Source organism: Urocitellus parryii, chromosome 15 (assembly GCF_045843805.1).
Source record: "Urocitellus parryii isolate mUroPar1 chromosome 15, mUroPar1.hap1, whole genome shotgun sequence".
Lineage (NCBI taxonomy): Eukaryota > Metazoa > Chordata > Mammalia > Rodentia > Sciuridae > Urocitellus > Urocitellus parryii.
In genome coordinates this window covers 37,335,877-37,361,703 of record NC_135545.1, presented here as the reverse complement: position 1 = coordinate 37,361,703, position 25,827 = coordinate 37,335,877, and the positions used below count along the sequence as shown (strand labels likewise).

The following is a 25,827-nucleotide window of genomic DNA, read 5'->3' as shown; positions in this document are numbered from 1 at the left end:
AGAAAGAGAGGGTTTTTTCCTGGTTCTGCCAGCGCGTAACAGGTTCATAAGGGATCTACTCCCGTTCTGCGTGCTCCAGCCAAGGCTGGGAAACAGTGAAAACGTGCCGCCGCCAACGCGGATGCCAACAGGTATCCACAATTTCCTCCGCATCTTCCCTCCCCAAGACCAAAGCCTTCCCCAATTCAAATTGGCAGAAGCCTCAAAGTTTCCTGGTCATTGACCCTCCCCGCAGGCACCGAGCCGCGGCACGTCAAGGACCAGTCGTTGGCCTCCGCGAGGCGAGATGGCAGCTGTTTGCTTGGGTTGCTAAATGTAAGAAATCAAACAACATTAATTGTTTATTGTTGCAAACGCACAACATTTGTCCGTAATGGAAAATCAGGCTGGCAGCTGCTCACTTCAGCTCCAATTAAAGGATAGAGCTTCTAAGGAGAGGAGCAGGAGAGAGAAAAGGCCCTTTCAACTTTACCACCGTTTCCTGAAGATTCCACAAGAGTTTCCTCTTCAGGGGGCGAGATCCAACCATCCCTTAGCGCGCCAGAGCTGCTAATCAGATCCGCCGGCTGTTTTCTGTCACTGGGCTTCATGGTATTTGTGGGCTGGCAATGGGAAGGAGGGGACTCCGGAGAAGGTATGTGAGAGCTGTGCCCTCTCGCATCGGGCACCGTCGCCAAGCAGATAGAAAGGGAACTGGGGTTGGTTGGGGCCATATGGAAGCGCCTGTCCTCCTTATAACAGAGCTGACAGCCATCTCAATGGTTAAAAATTCGCCTTGGGTTGTCACCTCCGATTTCATTATAGGAGCTTTTGAACTGGAAAACTATATGTGGGAAAGAGATATTTATGTAAGATTTGAGAGTGGGATTTTCCATCCATTCAGCCTCGCTGCTGTACTTCACTGCATGCAAAATGAGCCCTGTCGTTCATGCTAAACACCACTGAAATCTCTTCCTGGCTAGCGCCTTTCATCAGTTGTGTCCAGTTTTACAGAGATTTCTTCTGGATTGTGTGTGTGTGTGTGTGTGTGTGTGTGCAAGAGAGACAGAGACAGAGAGATATTCTTCTAGTGAAAGTACTGAAACCTCTGAAGGATGTTTTGTGAATGTTACATTTTTTTTTCCTTAAAAAGAGCTCTCCGTAATCATCATGTCCAGACATATTTTCTACTTCTCTGAGCTCTGAAAGAAATTCTAGGGCTCTCCCCCTTATTAAATAATAATACCGATAATAATATTCTGTAATTCTGCTTTAGCAGATTTGAATCCCCTTGTCATAGAGTCATTTCATGCTGAGCAGTTGCAGGATTTTAAATCATATTTGATATATATATATATATATATATATATATATATATATATATATATATATATAATATATGTGTGTAATATATATATATTATATTCCCCCCCCCCACTATGAAGAGGGTGAGGAGTTGAGGATAATTCCTCCTGAAAACAGTGTAGCCTTTCCAGTAACCCTGGACTGTTCAATGGCAGTTTGTCCTCCTCACTCTGTTCAGAATGCCACCCAAATGAGTGTCAGGGTATCTGCTGACTGTCATAAATAGGACAGATATTTTAGAGACAAATGGTTAATGATCTCTGAAATTTGTGCTATAATGCTGTCATTCAAACTTTTTAATCTTTCCTCCCTGCAAATTGGATCTTAGGTTTCTAATTATTATTACAATTAAAATCAATGCTTCTGCTTTGTAATTTGTAGTCTCCCCCAGCCTTCAAGACTCCAGATGGGTAAATCTCTGCATCCAGGACACTGTAACATTTCTTGGTTGCATTTCTGGTGTCCGGATGCATATCTTGAGTTCTTGTAGCTGTGTGAATGTGATTGAAGAACAAACAGATCGTTTTGCAGAAGCCCTCACTAGGAACAGCTCCACTTACTTAGTAACTATACACATATAAACTATGAAGGCAAGGAAGTCTTTCACTTGGAAAATTACTCTTGCGTATTTTATAAAACTAGGCTCAAGACAGCATTCATCTAATACAACTTCTCAATTTAGTAGCGAAAGTGAGCACAGTTTAAGGTGTCACTGGTAGCCTGACCCATGTCAATAAACAAACAGGACAAACAAATACCACATAAAATCTGCTCACTAGGAGTAGACCACTTGAGGGCATTTGTAAAGACTGATCTGTGAATATTCTCATCATTTCCTGAAAACTATGCAGAGATTTAAGGTCTGATACTCCTTGTTAGCCTGGAGGATCAGATTGTTGGAGCAAAGCAAGGCAACTTCAAAGACTAAGAATATAATGATTGTACTCAAGAAATTGTACCTCTGGGCTTTGCTTTCCAGGTTCTTTTCCTTGTTTATTGGTGGGGGAAAGGAGCATGCACACACTAAAAGGTTAGAGTTCACACTTCAATAACTGTTCAGAAAACCTTATCAATATAAATAAATTAATGTTTTAAAGGAAAACAATCTTCATTTTTTCTACTCAAGTTTCAGCACATCACAGCTTTATCAACATTCTAATTTGAACAAGTTTTCCATGCAAAACCAAAAGCTTTCAATGGATAAATTGACACTCAATTTATATTTCCATCAGAAAAGTTTTGTGTTTGACAAATCAATGAACAAGTAGAATCAGAGTACCCTTTCAATTATAGGAGCAATTTAAAGGTCTCAGGACTTTCTTATAAAGATATTGTGTTCAGCGTTGCTGCTAATATTAGTTTCAGTGATTTTATTATTTGTTTCAAAGTCATTCAGTGAATCACAATAAAAATACAGTTTGCTTTTTGCAGTTTGCATTCAGTATTGTCGGCATTCAATAATGGGGCTAAATTTGCTTTTTAATTCAGAAGAAACTCCTAACTTGAGTATATTATACATCTCTTAGAGGATGTAGGCATTAACCAAAACATATTATTGTTGATATCTGTTATGTGTGACACATACACACACACACATACACACACACCACACACATACACACAAACACACACCCAGCTCCTTGAAAATATGCCCAGGTAACTAACTCTTTATTGGTTCAAATATGAGAATTTTGTGGTATTTCCTTTGCCATTTCATCTGCCTTTGATAACTTGACTTGCCCTCCTGCCTACTCAGATTTGTGTATTGATTAGTCTTTAAAGATATGTTATCTGTGGTGCTAGGAATTGCTCCCCAGAATCCCATAAGTGTACTGTTATGAAACTGAACAGTTTTTGATGGTAAAAGGCCAGCATCTGATTTTCTGAGGCTTAATTAACCAAAGGGCTATTAGTCGTTCTCCTCTCATTCTCACAGAAAGTTGGGATGCTCAATCTATTTCTGCTGAATTGTTGGTTCCTGCCTCTGGAACCTGCTTCAGATGTAACCATGAGAAGAAAATTAGTTGAACCTGGCAACTTCAAAAGGTCAGAAAAGAAATAAGTTCAAGGGCTGCCATTTAGCTGCTTCTCCCATATGTTGCTGCTAACTAAATCTCCATTGCCACTTCATGGTGCAGCAGTGAGGCCACATCCCAAGCTTTTATTTCCTGAGTTTTAAATGTCATGTGCTATTCCCTATCATAACATCACTCACCTTCTTTAAACATCTCTTTTTTAAAAAAAGTTCTATTGGTAAATAGAAATATATAGGAAATGATTTTCTATCTCTTTGGAAAGTATCACAAAACAATAATACCTGTATTGATAACCTTCAAGCCCTTTCCTTTCCTGCCACCCCACCCCCACACCCCACTGTGCAAGACAACTGCAAATTGCAGGAGGATTTGGTCTAAGGCCAAGTACAGAGTTAATGCCTGGTAAATATTTATTTGATGAACTAAGAAATTAGGAAAGATGAGGCTACCCCTACCTTTGCTAGGCTATTTTCCATAAAGGGGAGGGAGGGAATGCAGTCTTATCCAAAGTCCAATATTGGGATTAGGTACTACAATTTTCTCTACAGAAATTTCATAAATCCTCCTAAGTTTATTTTTAGACAGAGCTTTTCTCATATTTTAAAATCAATTTTACCCATGTTCCACAAAGCATATATTTTTTTCTCCCTTCACAATCATTTTTTTTAAACGATTGGGGAATATAAAAAAAAATGACATAATTCAGCTTTGTAAAAATGAGATTGCCTCCAAGACTAGATTGGCATCACAGAATGCTATTAAACTGTATGTGATGCAGAGTTATATTTTATTGGGTGAAATGGTCTAATTGTGGAAGCAGTATATGGGCAACTCAATGTCTGTACTTTTTCCTTGGTTAGCATGTGTGAAAAATTGACCAATGAGGAAATTCCTTCCTCTGTATTTCCTTGGTTTCATCCTGCTTTCTCTTTCTCTCTTTAACATATTTTTGTGTGTTTAATAGAACAGTTCATGATAAACTCATATGAATTACAGTCTGGGTGTCTTTGAAGGCACACTCCTCTTTATTGATTCCATACTCCATACTCCTCTGTATTGATTTTAATCAGCAGGATACCTGGCCCTTACATTCACCCACAGGGAAAAAAAAATATGTCAGTAGAAGATGCTTCTGTGGATGTGTTTATTGGTATTTTAGGCATGTTGAAAAATTTAAACATGTTGAATATGTTTAAAAAGAATGTTAAATAAAATATCCTTAATCTTTTTATTTTAAAAATTATTTACTTAATTTTTGTGGTGCTGAGAATCAAACCCAGGGCCTCATGCATGCTAGGCAGGCACTCTAGGATGGCACCACATCTCCAAACCTCCTTAATCTTTTTACGTACATCATTAAGTGAAAATGTTGTAGTATATTTATGTTCTGTTAGCATCGAGGACAATATTTTTGTGTCTCATTTCTGTCTAGATAGAATATGCATAGAATATGATTATTCAATCCCTGATGTGACACAAATGACACAGAGTAAAGTAGACGGGAGAGATGAGATAAGTACCATAAGGGAATGATATCCCTTTTTTTATATGGACAATCTTATTTCCAAAATTTGATATAAAATTTACAAAGGCACATTCCACTCTTTATTTGTCTATTTTTCAAGCTGTTTGAGTTTGACAAATAGGATTTAACATTATGTCTAACTCTTGCCATCTTCAGAATAGCAATGCTAAGAAAAATGAAACACAAATCATACTTATTTGATTAAAGCAGTAAAACTTACTTGCCTTTGTTATGCCTTTCAGTTTCACTCAACCGTAGTAGCTTATAGTAGTATATTTATATTAGAATCTGTATAACCAAGTTGCTTAATTTTGGTGCACTGTATATTCTGGAAATTAACCCAATGTTATTTTTGTCAAATGATTGCTTCCAAATGCATGTCTGTTGACCTATCCACCATCTGAGTCCACAACTCATGTTAACAGTATCAGTGGGTGGTTTTAAGCTATATAGACTTTGAAACATGAAAGAACAACAGTAAGGTGCACTTGGAAGTGTGGTTGCTATCTAGCATAATCTAATTGACAGAATCTTGACTTCTTATACCGGGATACTTGGCTGCATTTCAATTTCAGTACAACTGGCTCTGTACCTCTGGTTATGTGATATGATTGCTTTTAACCATTTCCACACATTCTAAGTGAGAAAGGAAAGCCTCTAATTATTTTTAACTATCATCTGTGATGCTAAAGTTTCTTAAAACAAATAGAGTGTACTGATGTTTTTGGAAGAAGACACCACCTGAACCCAATCTCTGTTAGCATCAATAAGAAAGGTCTGCTTCTACTAGTACATAGATATCACTTGTCTCATACTGGCCTTAGTTGGGTCTCTCCATTTGAACCATTCTCACAAGAAGGTAGATGATTGTGAAATGCAATGAAATGTTTCTTGTAGAAAAGTAGCAGGCCATGTTTTTAAATGACACGTGGCATTCAATTAAATGACAAATCAATTAAATTTGATTGAAAGTGAGTAGCTTGGGCATGTACAGGCAGTGCTTGCACTTTGCTCTCTCAGCAGAAAACAGTGATGGAAAGAAGAAAAATACCATTTCTTCTAAGGAAAAAGAAAAATGACTGGCTTTAGGGGCGTAATAAAACTATTTAAAGTCATTACATTAATTGTGTGTTAGCCTTGGATATGGATAGCTATTTATAAAATGCCATTTCATTTGTACCCATTTTTGTTGATGCCTTTTTTTTAAAAAAATCAAAAGCTGGAAAATGTTATTTTATTTATTACATAGAAGAGTGGAATTTTCACCTTGATGTACACAGCAAGAGATTGAAATAAAGCATTTTTTAAAAATTAGCCACTATTTTTTTCTAAGTACTTGCAATACTCAGTAAAATACCCATGATTGCAATATTGATGACAGTTTTGCATACCTGATTTAATTTCTTCCTCAAATTTCAAGGTATGTAGTATGAAATACAGAGCATCAGTTTCCTTATCTAGTATCATTGTTTGATGAATTCACCCAGGCCATTTATTTGATGCACGATGGTGCTGTGATTCAAATTACTTCTATTTGATTTTAAAATCAGTGCCCTGAACAAGTGTCTCATGGAACTTCCTACAGTATTATGATGCTGAAAAGTAAGATCAGTTCTGATGGGTTACTGTGATTTAAAAGGCCAGCACAAAATGCTTTCGCACATTAAGTCTTTGGATATTAAATGGTGAACATATGATTTAACCAAGGAAGAAAGATTCAACTTAGACATAAACGAATTTCTGGTACCACTGTGTAATTAGCAACAGAAGTTAAGACATACACTTGGCTTTTTCAGGACAATCTCAATAAAGTTATGTCTTAAGAGAGTTCAGAAGAATAGATCAATTCTTCAATATCATAACTAAACTTATGAATCTAACAAAGTTTTAGAAGTAAAGTTCTGGTCCAGTAACAGTAGAGAATGACTCTTGTTTTCACTTTCTTGTTTTTGTTTCAAGTTTAGTTCCCCCATTCTGGTATATCTGTAACAGATACAAAAGTTCCTATCTGAAGAATCAAGTTCTGACTCCATCTTGAGGAAGGAAGAGGAGGAGAAAACATTTCCCTCCCTCCCTCCCTCCCTCTCTCTCTTTCTCTTTCTCTCTCTCTCTCTCTCTCTCTCTCTCTCTCTCTCTCTCTCTTTCTTTCTTTCTTTCTTTCTTTCTTTCTTTCTTTCTTCTAAGGTAACCAGCAATTATAAAACTTAAGAAAGACAAATTTTCAAGTAAAAAAGAATAGCGTAGCGTGTCAATAACAGGAAAAAGTCTACTTAACAAGTATTATTCTGGATGGTAAGATAAGGAAATGATATGCTTTTGGACATCTGGATGCACACACACACACACACACACACACACACACACACATGGTCTGATGCCAAAGAAAGATGACCAGGGAGCTTGTAGCTGAGGGTAGGGGGGAAAAAAAGCAAAAAAATATTTGTTTGTATACATAAAATACTTAAGAATTTTCTCCTCTATCTACCAAGAGTACCTTGTTAGGAATTCCCCCCCCCCCCCAGCCCTGGGGATTGTACCAGGGACCAGTGCACATTTGACAAGTGTCTTTGGTTGAGTTGCATCCCTAGCCCCCTGGCTAGGGATTTCTGAAGACTCTGGGAAAAATGATCCTTTATGTTATTTATATTTGGACACATGCAAATGTCATTTCTCTCTGATATCCAAAGCCTCCTTACCTGTTCAGCTTCAGTCACCCAGGGCTTGACGTGAATAGCACTGGGCCACACATTGAATCCCTTCCCCTGTGTTCCTGAAATAACACCACTTCAAATTCAATGTGCATTTACCTGTTTGAAGCAGCCTGCTAATGGCTCTAAATTCAAGGTCAGAAACATTTTTTAATAGAAATTCTCTGGTCTTGTGTGTCATTTGTGCTTCTATGAAATATTGTGGCCACTAAATCCAGTGATAATGAAAGCATAATTTCCTGTCAACCACAATAATCTTCTGGATTGAATCCCAAAGTACCTTTAAGAGCCTCTTTTTATTTTAAAGTTCACTCGTCAGTGTGTAACTTATCATTTGGAACTTCAATCCATGTTGTTTACAGAATTCATGGTGTAATATGCCTTTACATAATTATTTAACATATCTGAGAATTGACTAAGTTCACCTTAAAAAAGGGTTGGGGTTAATAGAGTGACAACCAGGCTGTAATTAGAACTATATCTAACACATGAATATGAATGAAAAATCAGGTTACAAGTATTTTATCCAAGGGATTCGATCTTTTTTTGGAGGAATTCTAAAAACTCTTTTACGTGTAAGAATTCCAGAGGGTATAAAAATCTCCTCGCATCACTATGTGGGTGTAAATCAATGTTTCAGCATTATAATAAAGTGGGTTGCTTGGCCAGACATAGATATTGTGGTTGGAAAATGTAAAAATAAATTGACTTTTTTTAAACTCAGGCTTTACAACCTTGCTTAATTTCTTCTTCCTTGCAGAGAGTTAAGCATTTGGTATATGCAGCTACTATTCGCAGCGGTTATTAATTCTGATAACAGTGACATAATGTTTGGTTGCATCTCCAGAATTCCTATAGAGCTATTCTCTGATCTTCTAAAAGGACAATATTAATTCTGCTGGTGACAGAAGTTCAAGCATATAAATAGTATGGCTCTCGTTGTGACAGAATCCTGCTTCTCTCCAAGCGGAAGATCCTTTGAAGGCTGAATCTCACCGCTTCATGATTGCATGCATGTGCAAGTGGACACACCAGTTAGCTGGGCCATTTTCCCAGTGTCACACATAAAATAAAAGGAGAGGGAATGGATAAAGCATCATACCACCATACAAAATTCTATTCAGCCTACTCCAGACTGGGAAGGTCAGGGGTGTGTGTTTAGTCCTGCATGCACAAGGATGGTTAAGTAGTGCCCAAGTGGCATCAAATGACACTGAAGAGGAAGTGGTTATCTTTTTACTCCATTGAATATTTCATATAATATCAAGGAAGTGTGAGCTGGAAGATGGTCTTCTTTCAAATTCTTTGCTTCTCAAAGGGTGGTCCTCAAATCAGTACTGCAGGAGGGATTATTAGAAATACAATTCATATGTGGCCTGAGATAGACTGGATCAGAATCTGTTTTTTACCAAGAAATCCATGTGATTTGTGTGCATAGTAATATTTGAGATGGCCTTTCTAGGGGTGTGCTAGAATTACTTCTTTACTGGATTTCTCAGAGTTGAAGGTCAAATTTTCATTAACAGCCAAAACAGGTTAGTGGTCACATTGGAATTTTGAAATCGGCCTGAGTGGAAATCAGATAACACTCCAGATCAGTGATTTGTTTTTTCTTTTACAGAGTCCCTTGTTAAATGTTTACTAGTTTGCCTCTAACTATTGCTGATCTTTCTTTTTAACAAATAGAGAGATGACCTCAGGCTTTGATGGTTCCCACATTAGTCAAAGTAAAACCTTATATAAAATGTGATCCCTCTTTTCTTCTGCTTGCTTATCTTCACAATGAAAATGACTAATAATAATACATATATCAGGATTATTTTGAAGATTAGATGCTTGTGTGTATGTGTTCCTTCTTCGTGATTTAATATTATCAAGGCTCTTTCTAAATGTTCATTATTAATCTTATAATTTTACAGTTACATTCTATTATGACAAGTTACATTGACTTTCCAGTTTTAAATGAATATTTCAAAAACTAAGCCTGTTTCAATAAAGGGTAATATAAAAATACAGGTAGGTAATTTAAGAATTTGGCAACATTTAATGAGGCAGCATATGAGTGTTTCAGGGCTTAGAAGCTATACATAGGGATGAGTTTTTTTAAAAAAAATGACTGATGTGGATGAAAAAGAACTTCCACTGAACGGAGAAAATTTTTCTCCAGATTTCTGTCAGTTGACTGCAGGGCATTGGCAAAGTGACACCCACCATTCCTCTGAAAAAAATGGAAAGTTGCACACCCTCTCTGTGGGTTGACATATACTTTTATTCTCCAAACACTTGGAGAAGTCAGACATGTCCTTTTCACAAAGAATTGTCAAAGAAGAGTGTGCCTTTTTTTGGCATGGACTCTTGGTGGGTTAGGGGAAAAATAGAAGTGTGTAATCTCTGGGTGAACTTGCAAGTAATGATTTAAAAACTGCCTCAGATACTTAGCCATTCAGAGATCCTGGATTGGTTTTGATGGACCTGTTCCTGTCCGTGGGTTGACTGAAATGTTCTTTCACATTGAGCCCGCCCCTCAGTTGGCTAATTCCTTCTCAACATTGAGGAGACACCTCCTCCTAGAAGCCTTCTGTTCTACTGCCAAGATGAGTGGCATACAGCACTCTGTATTCCTCTATTCCTCCCAAGACCACTTTTTTATTAATATGGCAATTATATTTTTTTTTATCTTTCCCAATTACATTGTTTGCTCCTTGAGTATAGGAGCTCTGACCTGTTTGCTTTTCTATCCCCAGTGACTGACACATAATAAAATATGCATCATTAATTAAAATAATAAAAGAATGGGTTGTGTTAAGAGAGAATTTTGAAGTGACTTTATCTGGGTTCAAATAATGGTTCTGTCCTTATGGAGATGTTCCTTAGGGAAGTCATTTAATAAATTCTCTGCCTTGGTTTTGAACACAACAACTCAAGGCATTGAAAGTTTTATTTAACTGTAAGATATGTTGGCAATGGATACTTTCTGTAGCTACACACATATCCCATTAGTCATATATTCATTCTAGCTCGTGCATCTCTGTCATTATATAAAATTGTTCCCAGGTTTCCAATGACTTTTGCCTGATTCTGGCGAGTTTAGATAGGCCCTCTATCATGTATGTCACCTTCTACCTGAATCTCACTTGGTGGATTCCATAATGGAAGTATCTATTTATGATTTGATGTTAGAATTAAGCTTTATCATAGCAGAATCATTAACAACAAGGTTCCCAAAGGTATTTGGCACAATTCAAAGGGTATATTCCTGTCAATCTATCCTAACTGTTTTATCATGATTACCTCCTTTGGTTCTCAAAATAAACTGTTAGGTCCATATCATCAACAATGTTGTCATTCAGGCAGTTGTCATTAATTAAGCCCTGGTTGTACCCAGGTAAGTGTAAAGACTAGAATATAAACCCCAAACAGGCCTGTACTAGAGGTCACTTGTAGGACCCTCTGCTGCATGTATATAACTTGGGTCACTGGAGAACAACACAGGTGGCTTTTGAGCCCTGAAGTAGGTCTGCCACAGAAAGGGTATATTTGAAAAGAGAATAAGTCTCTTCCCTGGGAACCAGGGAGGCAGAAACATGGACCAGAATACATCTAACCATCTGCATAAAACGGTCAAGCACTTCCCATTCCTACCTCCTCCTGGCACTTTGGGGAAGATTTTTGTGTAACTTTTTGCTACTCCTGAGCCTTGCTTACTTTTATTGTATAAGTCATGTAGCTCTATTCTTTGCTTCTCTCTTTTTTTTTTTTTTTTAACCAAAGCCTCTGCAGGTCAGGGACCCTGTCCCCATGACTCTCATATTTTGACTGAGGATAATCACATGAATTACAGTTTGGTACCATTTAGCTTCCCACCTTTTTGTTGTTTTTGTGTGTCTTAGTTCTGAACCATACACACTGCTGCCCTGTACGATCGGGATTATTTTTATGGCCATTCTGCATTTGAGAAAACTGAAGCTCAGGCAACTTAAGCATCTTGTCCGTTACCGCAGAGGTAGCAAGTTGGGGTGAGCAGGGATTCAATTATGGGGCTCGCTCTCTGCTTCCAGAACAGACACTCTCTGCCATACCCCAATACTCCCTCAGCACGGCTCCCTACCGTCTTGCTGGGAGAGAGCTTGGCACCCCAAGGATATCCTGCAGATGCCTCTTCAGTAAATGAATGGTTTGGCAATTCAGAAAGGGACAGATATTTTGGGACTACTTCACTGGGACCAGTTCTGAAGCCTGCGGATCTGTGTTTTTACCCTGGGATCAAAGTGGGTCTTAAGGGAAGACTTGATTTCCCTGGGTGTGCTGCAGTATTAGGGAAAGAAGAAGACATTGTTCTGGAGTGTTCTCTGAGTTGGTGCCCAAGGGAAAGCCGCTCTCTTCCACTTCCCAAACAACTGTTGCTTGCATGGGGCGCCCTGCACATTCATCAGGGTGGGGCCCTTTTGAGTCCTAGAAATAAAACCGAGGCCAGGTAGAATGACAAGCAAGGGGGACCCATCTGGCCATCTTGTTAGAGGGGACACTGCCTGTATTTACAGCAGCATCAGTGTCTGCTCCTTTCATCTGGCTCCACTAAGCCACTCACTGGCCTACCCAGTGTTAAAGAGTTTTTTGCTTTCTCATTTGGAGCCAGAATAGAACCAGGGACCAGCGGTGAAAGGTTCCCTACCCTATTATGAATTCCCTGAGCCAAACCATTTCCACAGGTGTCCTGAGGAATTATTTTCCCATTCAATCTAATTCCGTGAGGCTTCTCTCTGGAATCTGTAGTGAGCATTTATTTTTTCTTTAAAAATAATCTTTGTGAGAAGGAAGAAACAAATTTTGCTACACCAAAGGGAAGCAAAAAAATGTATTTGACACCTCAGGTGATGGGGATTTCTTTATTTATTTTGCTCATCCCCTTCTGAATTTCTTCAACTGAAAATTTTATTTTTACTGTATTTCATTCCCAAAGGAGTTTTTTTCATAATTCAAATCTCCTGTTCAACTGTACATTTACAACAGGAGCCCTGACACTGTCCTGGTATGGCATACAGGCTGGACATTACAGAATCCCTCTCTGGGAACATTCTAATTTTATTCCTTCATTATTAGCATCCTGTTAGAGAATTGTATTCTGTACCCTGAAATGGATAGGCCTGTCTGATGAGAATTGGTAGGGGAGACCATAAAAATTAGATAAATTCCTCTTCCCACTCCTATTCCTATTATTATTATTATTAATATTATTATTATTATTTAAATTTACTCATTAGATTTCGAGTTTCTTCACAGAATTCAGCATACCCTGTCTTTGAACAAGGTTTTTCATGTTTTTTTTTTTTTTTTTTAAAAGAAAACGGTCAGAGGTGATCTATTCTGCGAACACCTCTAACTTCATTACAAAGAAGAACCTAAGAAGAGAGAAGGGGGACCAGACAGAGAGAAGGAAGGACAAAATTTAAGAAGAAAGGGTGGGAGGGAAGGAGTGCAATAGGAAAGGAAGGAGGGAAAAGAGAATTAGGGCTTGAAGCAGTTTTTGATAAGTGACACACCTATGGAATGAATACTAAAATCTAAATGAAGCTTAAAAAATCAAAGCCCTTATTAGTCTACTCATTCTAATTCTTCAGATCCTCTTCCTTCACTTCAAGAGTTTGGGAAGTGCCTATTATCACTCACTTAGGTGCTTCTGAAAAGCAGTGATTTGGTTTTAAAACCTGTTACAGGGGACCCTTATCTGTCTTCCTCCTTGTTTTTGCAGGAAATTTCAACGGAAAGGAAAGCCAATGGATTGTGGTCTTAGAAAAGCTGCTTAGATGATGTCTGTTTCCAGAGCTTTCAGCACGTGGCAGAGCTGTAAGTAAGCGCTCCGCACTGCATGATGAATTGGATGGCTGCAGACCGGAGGCAAACAAAATAATTGTCTCATTTTCGTGGTGATTTGCTTAACTGGTGGGACCATGCCAGAACGGCTAGCGGAAATGCTCTTGGATCTCTGGACTCCATTAATAATATTATGGATTGCTCTCCCCCCTTGCATTTACATGGCTCCGATGAATCAGTCTCACGTTTTAATGAGTGGATCCCCTTTGGAACTAAACAGGCTGAGTGAAGAACAGCGGATTTTGAACCGCTCCAAAAGAGGCTGGGTTTGGAATCAAATGTTTGTCCTGGAAGAGTTTTCTGGACCTGAACCGATTCTTGTTGGCCGGGTAAGCTTCGGTTTTTGTTTTTTTTTTTTTTAAGATCCCGATTTCAGGGTCTGTTTGTGGTCTTTAGATGTTTAACATCAGACTCCCCACAGTTGCTGCCACACTTAGCTCTTAAATCCTTTAAGCCAGATGGTTGGTTAGTTAACCTGTTGGTTTCCTTAGGAATATGAATAATCCCACAGTAACCATATAAAAATGGTCTTCTAGGGACTCCCCATCCCTGCACACACACACTTCTTCCCCACCCTCAGAGAGAAGAAAAACCAACACTTATGTAATGCATAAACAAATATGCATTCTTCCTCATGTATGTGAGAGTTGCCCATGCCAAACCTTGTCTTTAGTTTGTGGTACTTGGCTCTGTGCTTGGAAAAGGTATACATCTTTTGCTCAGTTTGAAATTCTACCACCTCAGTGGTTAAGATATTATGTCATTTTATTTTTAGACCATGTATCTCCAATTGCAGTTATATGTTTCTCCTTTTGTTTCATTGTATTTTTTTTCAATCTTTAGAATGGTGAAAGATTTTAATCTAAATGGTTAACAGTACCTTGTTCTGTAATTGATGAAATTTGTAATAGGAAAATAGCTCATTCATTGTAAAGTGGGATAAAAAGTGTATAATCAAAATTTTAGTTTAAAAGTGTGCATGTGAGTGTATGTGTATAAGAGAGAGAGAGAGAAAGAGAGAGAGAGAGAGAGAGAGAGAGAGAGAGAGAGAGAGAGAGAGAATTTTGTTAGTTTACATATGTTTTGTTATTTTTGGCAAATTCTTTGTATAGTCACAGTTTTCCAAAATCATGGTGGGTTATTGAGGACACTACAGGTTTAGCCTCAGAACCATCCCTAAGCTTCCATTAATTTTGATGCAACATTATCACCTTAGGTAGAATTCCAATTATGAGCCTGCTGCTGGCAGATTACTTAATAAGTTAGATTCAGAAGTGAATCATGCCAGTATTATTCATTTCTCAAATGCAATGATCTAAAAGAAAAATAGGAGAGGTATTAAATATTGATCTTCAAGACTTAATTCTTTGTGTTTCACTAGGAGCTTCTGATTGTATTACTGCTTCTACCTGTTGTCTTGAAAAGGCAGTTGGGCCTCTTTGAGCATTGTGTTTTTTCATTTCATGTGGTTCTAGTTAGAAGAAGAAAGCTTGGAAGAGGAGATAGCATAAATCACTCCACTGATCTTTATTAAGCTCTTCCTGTGTGCCAGTCACCCCATTAGGTGCATGGGGCATATCCATAAAGCAATGATCTTTGTCTTCAAGGAACTTATATTCTGGCCATCATTGAGTGGTTTTTGCATGTCAAATAGTACTATAAAACTACTTTTTTGGCATAAATCTATTGGATCCTAACAAGAGTTCCCCAGATATGTATATGCATGTATAGGTTTATCAGTGTGCACGTGTGTATATACACGCACCTACGAACATATGAAAATATGCATATAAAACGGTTTTGTACTCCCATTCACATAAATCCAAAATATAAAATTCTGTGAAGGATTTTTTTTTTTTGTATTCTTGATACAAACTCAGGTAGCTGAACTGACGTGAAGCTATTTATAGTCATAATGTATCCCGGTACTGTGACTGTTCATACATTTCACTGCAGAAATATTAATGTAGTTGATTACAGGGTGCTGCCCCAGACCTGCTGAGACTGTTACTTACTATATAGTTTATATACCTTGATATGTTTCTAAAGTGTGAAAAGTTCTGAATTCCAAAACACATATAGCCTCATGGATTTTAGATATGGGCTTCTTGACCAGTGTTATCTTTTTTTGTAGATGCAAAAGCTGAGCCTTAGCTGAATTAATAAATCAAATCATAATCACAGAGTTAGCAAATGATCTACCTGGGTTTAAATCCAGTTGGAGACTCTAAAGGCCATAATTTCACCCACCATATCCTATTACATATTCATAATCAGGTACCTGGAGTCTAACCTATAATTTCTACTCAATAGTTACTGAATACAGATTGCAAAGTCCTGAAATTCTTATTTCTGGATGTGCACATTTCTTTAAACAGTTTTAATTCAAGTCATTTCCATATCTTATGGAATTTTAGAAATATGTGCATATAAATATAATAGATCAATACTTCTTCTGTGCATTTCTTCTCTTAATTATCTCATTATGCAGGTGTATCACTCTGGTCCTGTATTGCATAATGTACATAACTGAACATACAGTGCTCAAGAGAACATTCCATTTTTTATCTGAATAGAAAAAGTAATTAAAGCAAGGTTTGTTTTGGGCTCAGAATCTGATGGCTTATTTCACCTCTGTTCCTTAAATTAAGTCATAGAGACAGAGCAAACGGCCAGGATTTTAGCATTTCTGTGTGACTTAGTAATTCTTGAGCTGTTCATGCTTCTCTGAATGACAGAAATGTTTTTAGTGAACCCTAGGGTTTCAAAATAGTCAAAAAATTTCTGAGTCCTAATTCCAGACATTTTTATAAATTGGCCCTTCTGCCTGCACCCTACCATGGCCTATTCCCAAACCGTTGTTTAAGTAGAATTAAACTATTTTCTGAAAAGCTTTTCAGCAAACATATTTGCCCAAAAAAGAAAATTTCTCCTGAATTAGGACAACTTTGCCTTTGAGGATCTTGGGTTGTAACAAAGCCAAAAATACATTTCAGGTGACTGCTTCAGATTATGTCAGGCTGAATGCAGGGATGATCCGTATCGGGGTGCCCACTGGTGCTTTTCAGTGTTTTATCTCTGTGCACACTCTTCCACATCTGACTGTTTAAACCACTTCACCGCAGAGCTCCCCAGGAAGGGGCTGAGAAGCATTAGTTGCTTATGAGCATACCTGCTCTTTAAAAGGCCCTCCTGCATGTCACCATAGTGGGAGCCTCACACCTGGCAGGCTGAGTTCAAGCTCAAGGGCAAAACCAGCTTTTGAGTAATTGGCTCTTCTGAGCTACACGTACACCCTTACAGCAACCATCTTCCTTTTTACATACCCGTAGATGCTGGATGCTGGGAAAGACTCTCAGCATTAGAGAGAGACGAGTCTCCAGAGGTTTGCATATTAATTTTATTGCTTTATGGGTGCTAACCCTGGGAAAGTTACTGAAGTAGTTCAAGGCTTATGCAAGTAAGATAAATACGAATATTTCGGAGTCAATAAAATACATGGTGACTGGCACACAGAAATTGTAGTCATAATATTATTCTTTGTGTAAAAATGTTTGTGTGTGTGTGTGTGTGTGTGTGTGTGTGTGTGTGTGTGGTTGCAGTAGGAATGGTGGACAAACACACCGACTATTTCCTTATTGCCTCCTGTCAGCACAAGCCTCTGGGAGCCTAAAAATGGGCCCTTTCATTAGTCTGGGAGGAAGCAATGTTTCAGTAGATCTTGAAAAATGCCTGGCATTCAGCCTAGTGGGGTGTGGTAGAGCTGAAACTGAGGTGTCCCAGTTAGAGGGAAGGTTTACGCAGATCACAGGTATAGTAAGGTGACTGAACATTCCCTTGGTCAGAACAACATAAGCTTCCATATTTCCTGTTTAATCAGAATTAATTTGAAAGTCATCTTTTTAGTCTTTTCCTGTCCATTCTGCATAAAATACAATTGTCCTTCTTGCCATATTTCACAGCTTTTTTTTCTATGTTGTATTTTTTTCCACTTTCTAGTGATCATTATCTAACTTACTCTATGTTTATGATTGGTCTCCTGTTAGAATTGCAAATTCCACAAAGAAATTATATATTTACATCTGTTGTTCTACACTAAAAATTCCCAGAATCCTAGCATGCTAGTTGCATATCAGAAGTTGCTCAGTAAATAGTTTGCACAAAGTCATGAAGAGTTATCCAACTCAATATTGGAGGAAATTGGGAAAGTTATATAAACCCAATCAAATTTGATATGAATAACATTTTTCAATAAAGAGGTTAATACTTGGCTTTCATATTGCCTATTTTGTTGCTAGAGCAGCTGGGTAGTTTAAACAACCGTTTCCATATATTGACTTTTAACATCTTAGAGATAGTGAAGGTAGCAGCGTTCACTTGCTAAAGTAGCCCTCTCTCCAAGAGGCTGCAGGAGCAACTCTGTGGAGACCCTATCCCTTACCAGTGGCAAGCAGTAGCACGTTTGCTTCCAGCTCATCTTTAAACTTCTGCTTACACTTATGGCACAACCTGGATCAGAAATCCTTCTGAAAGATAAATACCAGCCAAGCAGATTCCGCTTCTGCCTCCAGTTATCTGTGAAACAAGGTGGTGCACAGCCTGTTCACAAACACATAAATACTGAGTGTTCCAGGTTGCCACACACTCTGCCATTAACTTTCTCAGGAAATTCTGGTGGAGAAAGAAGTGGCTCAAGGGACACTTAACTTAAATAGGCTTATTTGTTCTGGTCTTAGAAAAGAGAAGGAGAATACCCACTGTGGTTTTTGATAAATCTTGCAGCCAAGACAAAAAAAAAAGAAAGAAAAATAAAAAGTATATCATCCTTATAATAAAATGTGCATTTACTTTTTCTGGTAGACAACTGGATGTCATCATGAGCCCTCCACTGTGGGTAAGGAGGGTAATTAATAGGGACATTACATAACTATTTATTGAGCATCTGCTATCTGCTAAGCCCAGTGAATATTTCACTGACAGTGGAGTCTGAGCACTAAGCAAACACAGATCTATGTCCTTTGTCATGAAAAATGGGCTGCTTGCAGGAGACATAATCACATGAACAAACGTCACATTAAAACTCATGTAAGTTCTCTGAAGTGAAGGAATAGGGTTCTTTTGAAGCTAATACAGAGTAAGTTGACCGATTCTGTGGGGAGATAGAATCTTCCCTAAGGAAATGACCTGCGAGTTGAGAGATATTAACCAGGTAAACCATGATGCAGGGATGAAAAGAGATAGCATTCCTGACATAGCATGCACAAGGCTATTTATAGATCTGGGAGAAGGTCAGGGTGACTGGATGTCTTAGTTCAAGCTGCTATAACAAGTTAACACAGACCGCATAGCTTATAAGCGACAGACATTCATTTTTCTCACAGTGTTGGAGACTAGAAATCTGAGCTCAGGGAGTAGTGTGGTTTGGAAATTGAGTATCCCCCCCAAAAATTCTGTGTTCCTGCAAGAATTTTCAGAGGTGCAATATATTAGATTATGAGAGCTGTAATCTAATCAGCCCATCCTAGTTTGGTCAACTAGGTGGTAACTATAGACAGGTGGGATGTGGCTGGAGGAGGTGGATCATTGGGGGTGTGCTCTGGAAGAGTTCCTCTTTCCTGTGCCCACTTCCCCTTCCTCTCTCAGCTTCCGGGCTGCCAAGAAGTAAGCAATACCTCTTCTCCAGGCCCTTTCTCCATAATGTGGTGCATCATCTTGGGCCCAGAGGAATGAAGTTGTCCAATCATAGACTCTGAAATCATGAACTAAAACAAACTTTCCCTCCTCTAAGTTGTTCTTGTTGGATATTTTGATCGCAGAGATGCAAGGACAGGTTCTGCTGTGGGCCTTCTTCTGGGTTGCAGATTGCCATCTTCATGGTGCATATTGCCATGGCAGAAAGAGGACAAAGAGGTTCTCTGGCACCTTTTGTATAAATGCATTGATTCCATTCATAAGGGCTTTACCTTCATGACCCAATCATTTCTAAAAGGCTCCAAGTAGTCATGCCATCACATTGGAGGTAACTATTTCAACGTATGAATGTTTGGGAGAGGAGGGATGAGCATAAACTTTCAGTCCATTACACTAAAATACAGAGAACTGGGATTGGAGTCTTTGAGACAAGGTGGAAAATATAGGCATGGATCTCTGAGAGATGTGGCTCCTTTCTAACTCAACTGTGCTTCAAAGTAGCTGGGAAAGGCCATCATTTATCGTCTCCAGCGTGCACTTTCCTTTCTTGTAATTGCATGGTAGATCAGGGTGTTATATATTTTAGATTCAAATATCTATGGAACCGGGATATAAATATTTGCAACATCTATCAATTTTTTAGTTGCATTGCGTTAGCTCTCATTCTGTGATCCCTGTGATCCTCTCTTCCTCATATTGCTTTATTTTGGGAAAAAAGTGGTTTGCTCTCCAGGTGGTCAGAGTTATTCTCTCCTAAATCCTCTCTCTTACATAAACTCCTCTGCTCTCTTTCCTCCCTATTTCCCTCCTACCTGGGCTTCGGAGCTGTTCCTTATTTGGATATAACTCTTTTGCTGGTGATGCCACATCTATTTATAATCCTCTTCCTCCAAGGCACTGACTCATTTTCTCTCTTTAAATTTGACCTTCTAACCTTCCCTCTTCTGTGTAACTTGGAAATTGTTTGGGTGGTGCTTAGTATGAAGGACACAGGATGCCAAATAATTACACCGTATTATAGTTTACGGTGTCAGCGACCAGTGAGAAAATTGTACTTGACATGCCATTATTTTTGCTGGCCGTTTGCATGTTAAGAGCACTAGCCTAACACAGCCACAGCCAAATTGGATCTTCAGGCTTGCGAGAACAATTCACTGTCAGTTCCATCAAGCTTCTGCCTACTCAGACAGAGCCTGGTGTACCAATAATTTGGCCAAAATGCAAGTCAGCATTGCGTGTTTCAATCTGGCCAAACAAATGTTGTCTGCCTTTTGTTCAATGTCCTGACTTGGAAAAAAACAATAGTTGAAAAATTGTTTTATGCTAATATTAAGGAGAATAATAGACATTGAAATCAGCAGCAACAATACCCCCTCCCCCAAGACATGGACATGCCTGTCTACCTGCAAACATGTGCATGCAGACCCATTAGCTGAGTTTGTACAAGAGTAAACAACTCATCTTCTGGTCCTTATTCAACCCCTTTCTCTCACCCTGTGCACTTCATTCCCTGTAAGGGAACAGGTGAAAGAGTACATAATTCATGTTCATCACTGTAGATATCATGAAAAGCAGATTCAATCAGACATGTTGAAGAAAGTGTCTAGCATGTTCTATTAGTCCTTTGAGGGTCATCTCATTGAGCCAGGTACTTTTTGCACTTGTAGCAAAATGATAGCAATCATATGCTTATGGTGAAAAGAGACAGATTAAGTAATACAATTTTATGAGTATAGAGTAACAAGGTAGTCAGTAGGAGGAAAAAATAGCAGAAAATTGATTCTCATCACAAGTATAAAGCTAAAATTCATAAGGAAAGTTTGGGTAAACAAATACGAAGCACCTAAAAGTGATCCGTGGCATGTTCCCATGAAGTAATAAATTGAATTCTCATTAAAAGAAATTTTCATCAAAAAATGAGAATTATAACATGGTGCAAAATAAAAAATACCAGACAAGACATAAATGCACTTAGAATATAATTATAATAATGTATATACTGGCACATATCTATTATGATACATGTGTGCACATGAAAAATATACATGTTCAAATGCTGATTATTATGTACTCAAACATTTATAAAAACCATAAAACTCATCACCTGGCTCACTGATATTCAATGGTTTTCACCATTCTCCTGTTACTTTTTCAATTGCTTCCTTCCACCCCCAAAACATACATACATACCCAAAACACACATATGTTGCTAATGCTCTTAAGTTAAAAAAAAATAATGTTAGAAATTCTGTGAGTGGTGTTATGTGCTTATAATCCCAGTGTCCCAGTAGATTGGGAAGCTGAGGCAGGAAGATCTCAAGTTCAAAGCCTCAGCAACTTAATGAGATCCTGAGCAACTTAGCAAGACCCTGTCTCAAAAAAAAAAAAAAAAAGCATAAAAAGGTCTGGGAATGTGGCTTGGTGGTTAGGCATGCCTGGTTTCAATCCCTGGTATCAAAATAAATGTAAAAACAAAGGTATTTACATCTATAACTCTATCCATCATATTTGATATAAATATTTCCCCTGTTGAGTATATAAGATCATAAAAACCCAAATATGTAAGAATATCTAATGCATAAATGACATCCTAGTACCCTGTTTTGAAAACAAAATGAAGAATTAATTTCTTACATTTGTTTGGATTAATGACTACTACAAAACAATAAAGGGGCACTTGCAATGAAATATATATGTGGTGAAATTTTCAATTTTTTGCAAAATAATTTTCTGCATTTTGTTTTCTGTGATATGCTTTTATTATAGAACATAATAAAATGAGGGGAAATAAATGATAATGTTATATTGCTCAATTTTCTTAAAAATCAATGCCATCCATTCATAGGAGCTTCTTGGAAACCATTATATCCTGTGAAGCTCATTTGGTAAATAGAATCTCATTTTAAGTAAAGCTATACCTGTGTGAAACCATTGGTGGGCCAATCTCATCAATTAATGGATTAAAGTGTTAAGCATATTTATTCATTTTTATGCAACTTCGAAAACAGAACAGTCAGTCTTGGCTGCACTGCTAAATGCATGCTAAATAACTCCCATTACATGGAACAGACAAACTATTAGCCAGACAGGAACATTTTATAATGTGGTCTTGAAGTGGGAAACTACTCTATAAGTCTTCAGATAATATAGTCAGTTTTCATGCTGTTTGTAATCTTTCAAAACAAAAGCATAACCTAGAAAAGTTATTTAGGGAATTAGGCAGTTTTAAAAAGGTAAAAGGTGATCACATTTACAGTGTTTCACTTTGCATGGCTACCCCTGTTTATGTATTTCGGTAAAGTATATCTGCACGTATTTCTATTATATTTAACATATATTCACCCCCCAACATACAGATTGGCATAATTTGTTCATGCATGTTTCTGTGCATAAATATTTAAATATTTTGCAATATAAATGCCAGCCTTATCAACACTCAAAGATCTGAATATTCATTTAGGATGTGGGCATGTTCGCTGATAAGCACTGGCTCTCTCTCTCTCCTCAGATTTAAGAATCCTTTTAGATCTTATAACCTGGAACAGAAATATGATACATGACATTCTTACTACTCAAAAAAATGTCTGTAGGCCAACAGCAGTGGCAATAATGGGAGCTAGTTAGAAATGGAGAATCTCATTCAACACCGGTATATCCTGACTTACTTAGGAGCTGCCTTTAACAATAGCCCCAGGTAATTTTTGTACACCTAAAAATATTAAAATTACGTATTTAAATATGTTAATATATATGACACACACCAGTATAGTTTTTAGGAAATTAATTGAGAATGAATCAACCCCAGAATGGATTGAATATGCCCCCACCCCCACCCCTGCCCCATCCCTGGTTTATATCCGGCCTGAATAAACTCAATTTTTAAAAAAAAGGGTCATGGAGCTGGTGTTTGAAAGAGCCCCAGGAAAAGTTTGGGGAGCAAGCATTTGCTTATCTCACTTGCACTCCATATGCTAAGTGGCAGACATGGTGGGCTGGGCTATCAGTTTGCAGATGATTCCTTCCTTCTGCAGAGGCCCTGCAGGTCTAACCAAGGGACAAGCATGTGCTCTCCACCCCCCCCCCAGCCCCATTAGTTAGTGCTAACTGTTCCCTGCTCAGTTCAACAGACTTCTTTCTTTAGTCTGTATGTATTTACCACAATGCTGCAGATGTGCTCTGAAGTCTGCAGAGTATCAAATGTCACTGGGCTTCAGTGGGAGACAATAGCAGAATCTAAATGAGCCTGATCAGAAGGGCTGGGAATATTGGGGAACAGCAGGGAATAAAACACTGGATGCATATTTCTATTTCTCCCTAATCCTGAAAACTGCCCAGCTGTGTTACACAGATTTTTTTTTTTTTTTTGCTGTGAATATTATAGTAGAGATGATGAAATTAATGATATTGTCCAGGGACATTAAAGTAAGGAAGAAAATCAGGTTTGAGTAACCAAAATAAACTGGTGGTATCTATTGACTGTTTACTATATGGCATTTTATAAAGTTTGTCTGTTGAATCCTTATTGCATACCCCTGGACAAGATACTGTTAACTCCATTACCAGATTGAGACTCAATGAAGGGAAGAGTTATTTTCATTAGGAGGTGCTAGTTAGACAAATAGTGGTAAATTGGGAGTCAAATCTGGGTAAGGTGATAGCAGAGCTCATTCTTTCAACCATGGCAACAGTATCTCATTTGAGTCCTAAGTGAGAGGTGCTTCATAGGCTATGATGCGTCCTCCATTTGTAGATGAGAAAAATGAGACCACTGAGAGAAACCAAAGGATAATTTATTGAGTTATACATGAGAAGTTTAGTAAATGAGTAATTACAGATGCTTACCCCATAGCAAATTCTTTATGCATATTTCTTTGCACGTACCACTATATGCTTTGCTAGTAAGAGACAGAGGTGTATATATATATATCCCTTAAGAAAGAAAGTATGTCTTTGGACCTCATGCATGGAGTGGCTGTTTTATTTTCCTTATGGGGAGATGATACTGCAATACTCTGGGTCTGGGAAGGACTATTTTCATGTGTATAGTGACTTGTGAGCTGTTCTCCAATTAAGGGGGCTGACACAATATCTGTCTTTTTGCTCTTTTATTTTATCATATGCATTAAAAATGATCCTGAAGCAAAAGGAAATGATAAAGAAGACAGATTAGCAGGAGGAGAATATTTTTATTGAACACATCAGGCATCTTGCCAGTTACTTTAAATATATTTAGCTATGCTCTTATTCCCCAGTTTACAGATAAGAAAATTAAAGCTTTTGACCTGACTCCACTTTTCACTGATTAGATGAGAGTGAAATGATTTGCTGGAGTCTGGTGGAATTCCTAGCTCCTCTGGAGCTGTAATGTTAAGTTAGCTCATTGAAATCTTTGAGCAGAATGGGGCAATTTTCTGGATTTCTCTTGTCGTGAGTCACCAGAACGGCAGAAAGAGAAGTGGGATGGTTGAATGGAATGAAAAATAAAATCCCATACACATCGACAGGAACTAAAAGAAGACAAAATGCTTGTACCCTCCAGTTGCTTGAAGTAATTGTGCTAATGCTGAATAATTTAGTAAGGATTCCCTGTACTCTTGAAACTGAGCTGGTGGACAATATTGCAGAGGCTCTAGAGGTGGGATCTATAATTTACTTAGCTCTCTGCAGTGACTTCCTGGTGGACCCTTACAACTCCACATATCTTTTTTTCCAGAGGGATCTGTGCTTCTCTGTTTCCTCCCTTCTGTCTCTCTCCCTACTTTTCAGCTCTCATAATGGTGACTTTGCCCTGGGCAGTCGCTGGTCATGTCTTTTGCTATGGTTGAACCTTCACCACTGAGAATAAGCCCCTCATGCCTTCAGCAAATTCTCCAAAGAAGAGTAATTTGGTGAAAGAGCAAATGTGGCTATTAAAAATGACCAAATCCTGTAACTTCTCGAAGCAAGTCCAACTCCCCAGCCACCCGAAGGCTGCTTTATTTAGAATGTGGCAGGGTTATTTATAGTGAAGTTTTTCTGATGTGCTTGTGCAAGCCCAAAAGTACAGATGAATTTCTCATTGCAGTTTGCTTTTTGCGGTACTTATATGTGTGTGTAGTGTGTGTGCTGTTATTTTTTTTCCCCACAGAATAGCATTGCTATAGCAGAGCTCATCCCCTGATTGCATCCCTGCCTTTGCAGGAACATTTATAATCAGTCTTATGAGGCGTTTTCAGAAATCATTAGGTGCTTGCAATGACTGATCCTATTGATCAAGGCCACTGTTTCTACCATCTTCCCTGTGCTTTCCCTGTCATTAAACTCCTACCATAAAGATCTGGATTTTGATGGCCGAACCCCAATTTTATACCCCAACTTGACTACCAGGAATGTGTTTGAATATTCTCATCTTTTCTTTCATCCCAACAGTTAGAGGAAAGACCCAAGAAGAAAAAAAGCTGAAAGACCAAATAGTAAACATAGAAATGCACATTACTCTAGCATCCCCTTCCACTACCTACCCATAAATGAAGAACAGTGGTGAGACGGAGTCATTGAAATACAAACCACAGAATCAAACAGCAAAAAGACAGACAGAAATCCTGAAGCAGACAGAAAAAAGTCACATTGCAAACAAGATAGCATGAGAAAGGAGCCTATACCCAGAAAACAC

At 38.1% G+C, this 25,827-nt stretch overlaps 1 protein-coding gene across 2 annotated transcripts in view; it reads left to right on the top strand.

Moving 5' to 3' along the window:
- The first annotated feature begins 13,561 nt into the window (after nucleotides 1-13,561).
- Cdh8 (cadherin 8) overlaps nucleotides 13,562-25,827 on the top strand; it is a 340,478-nt gene continuing 328,212 nt past the window's right edge. For both annotated transcript variants that reach the window (XM_026392635.2, XM_077793074.1), the window contains exon 1: nucleotides 13,562-13,813. In XM_026392635.2, the coding sequence (XP_026248420.1) occupies nucleotides 13,562-13,813 (252 nt within the window). The remainder of the gene's footprint in view (nucleotides 13,814-25,827) is intronic.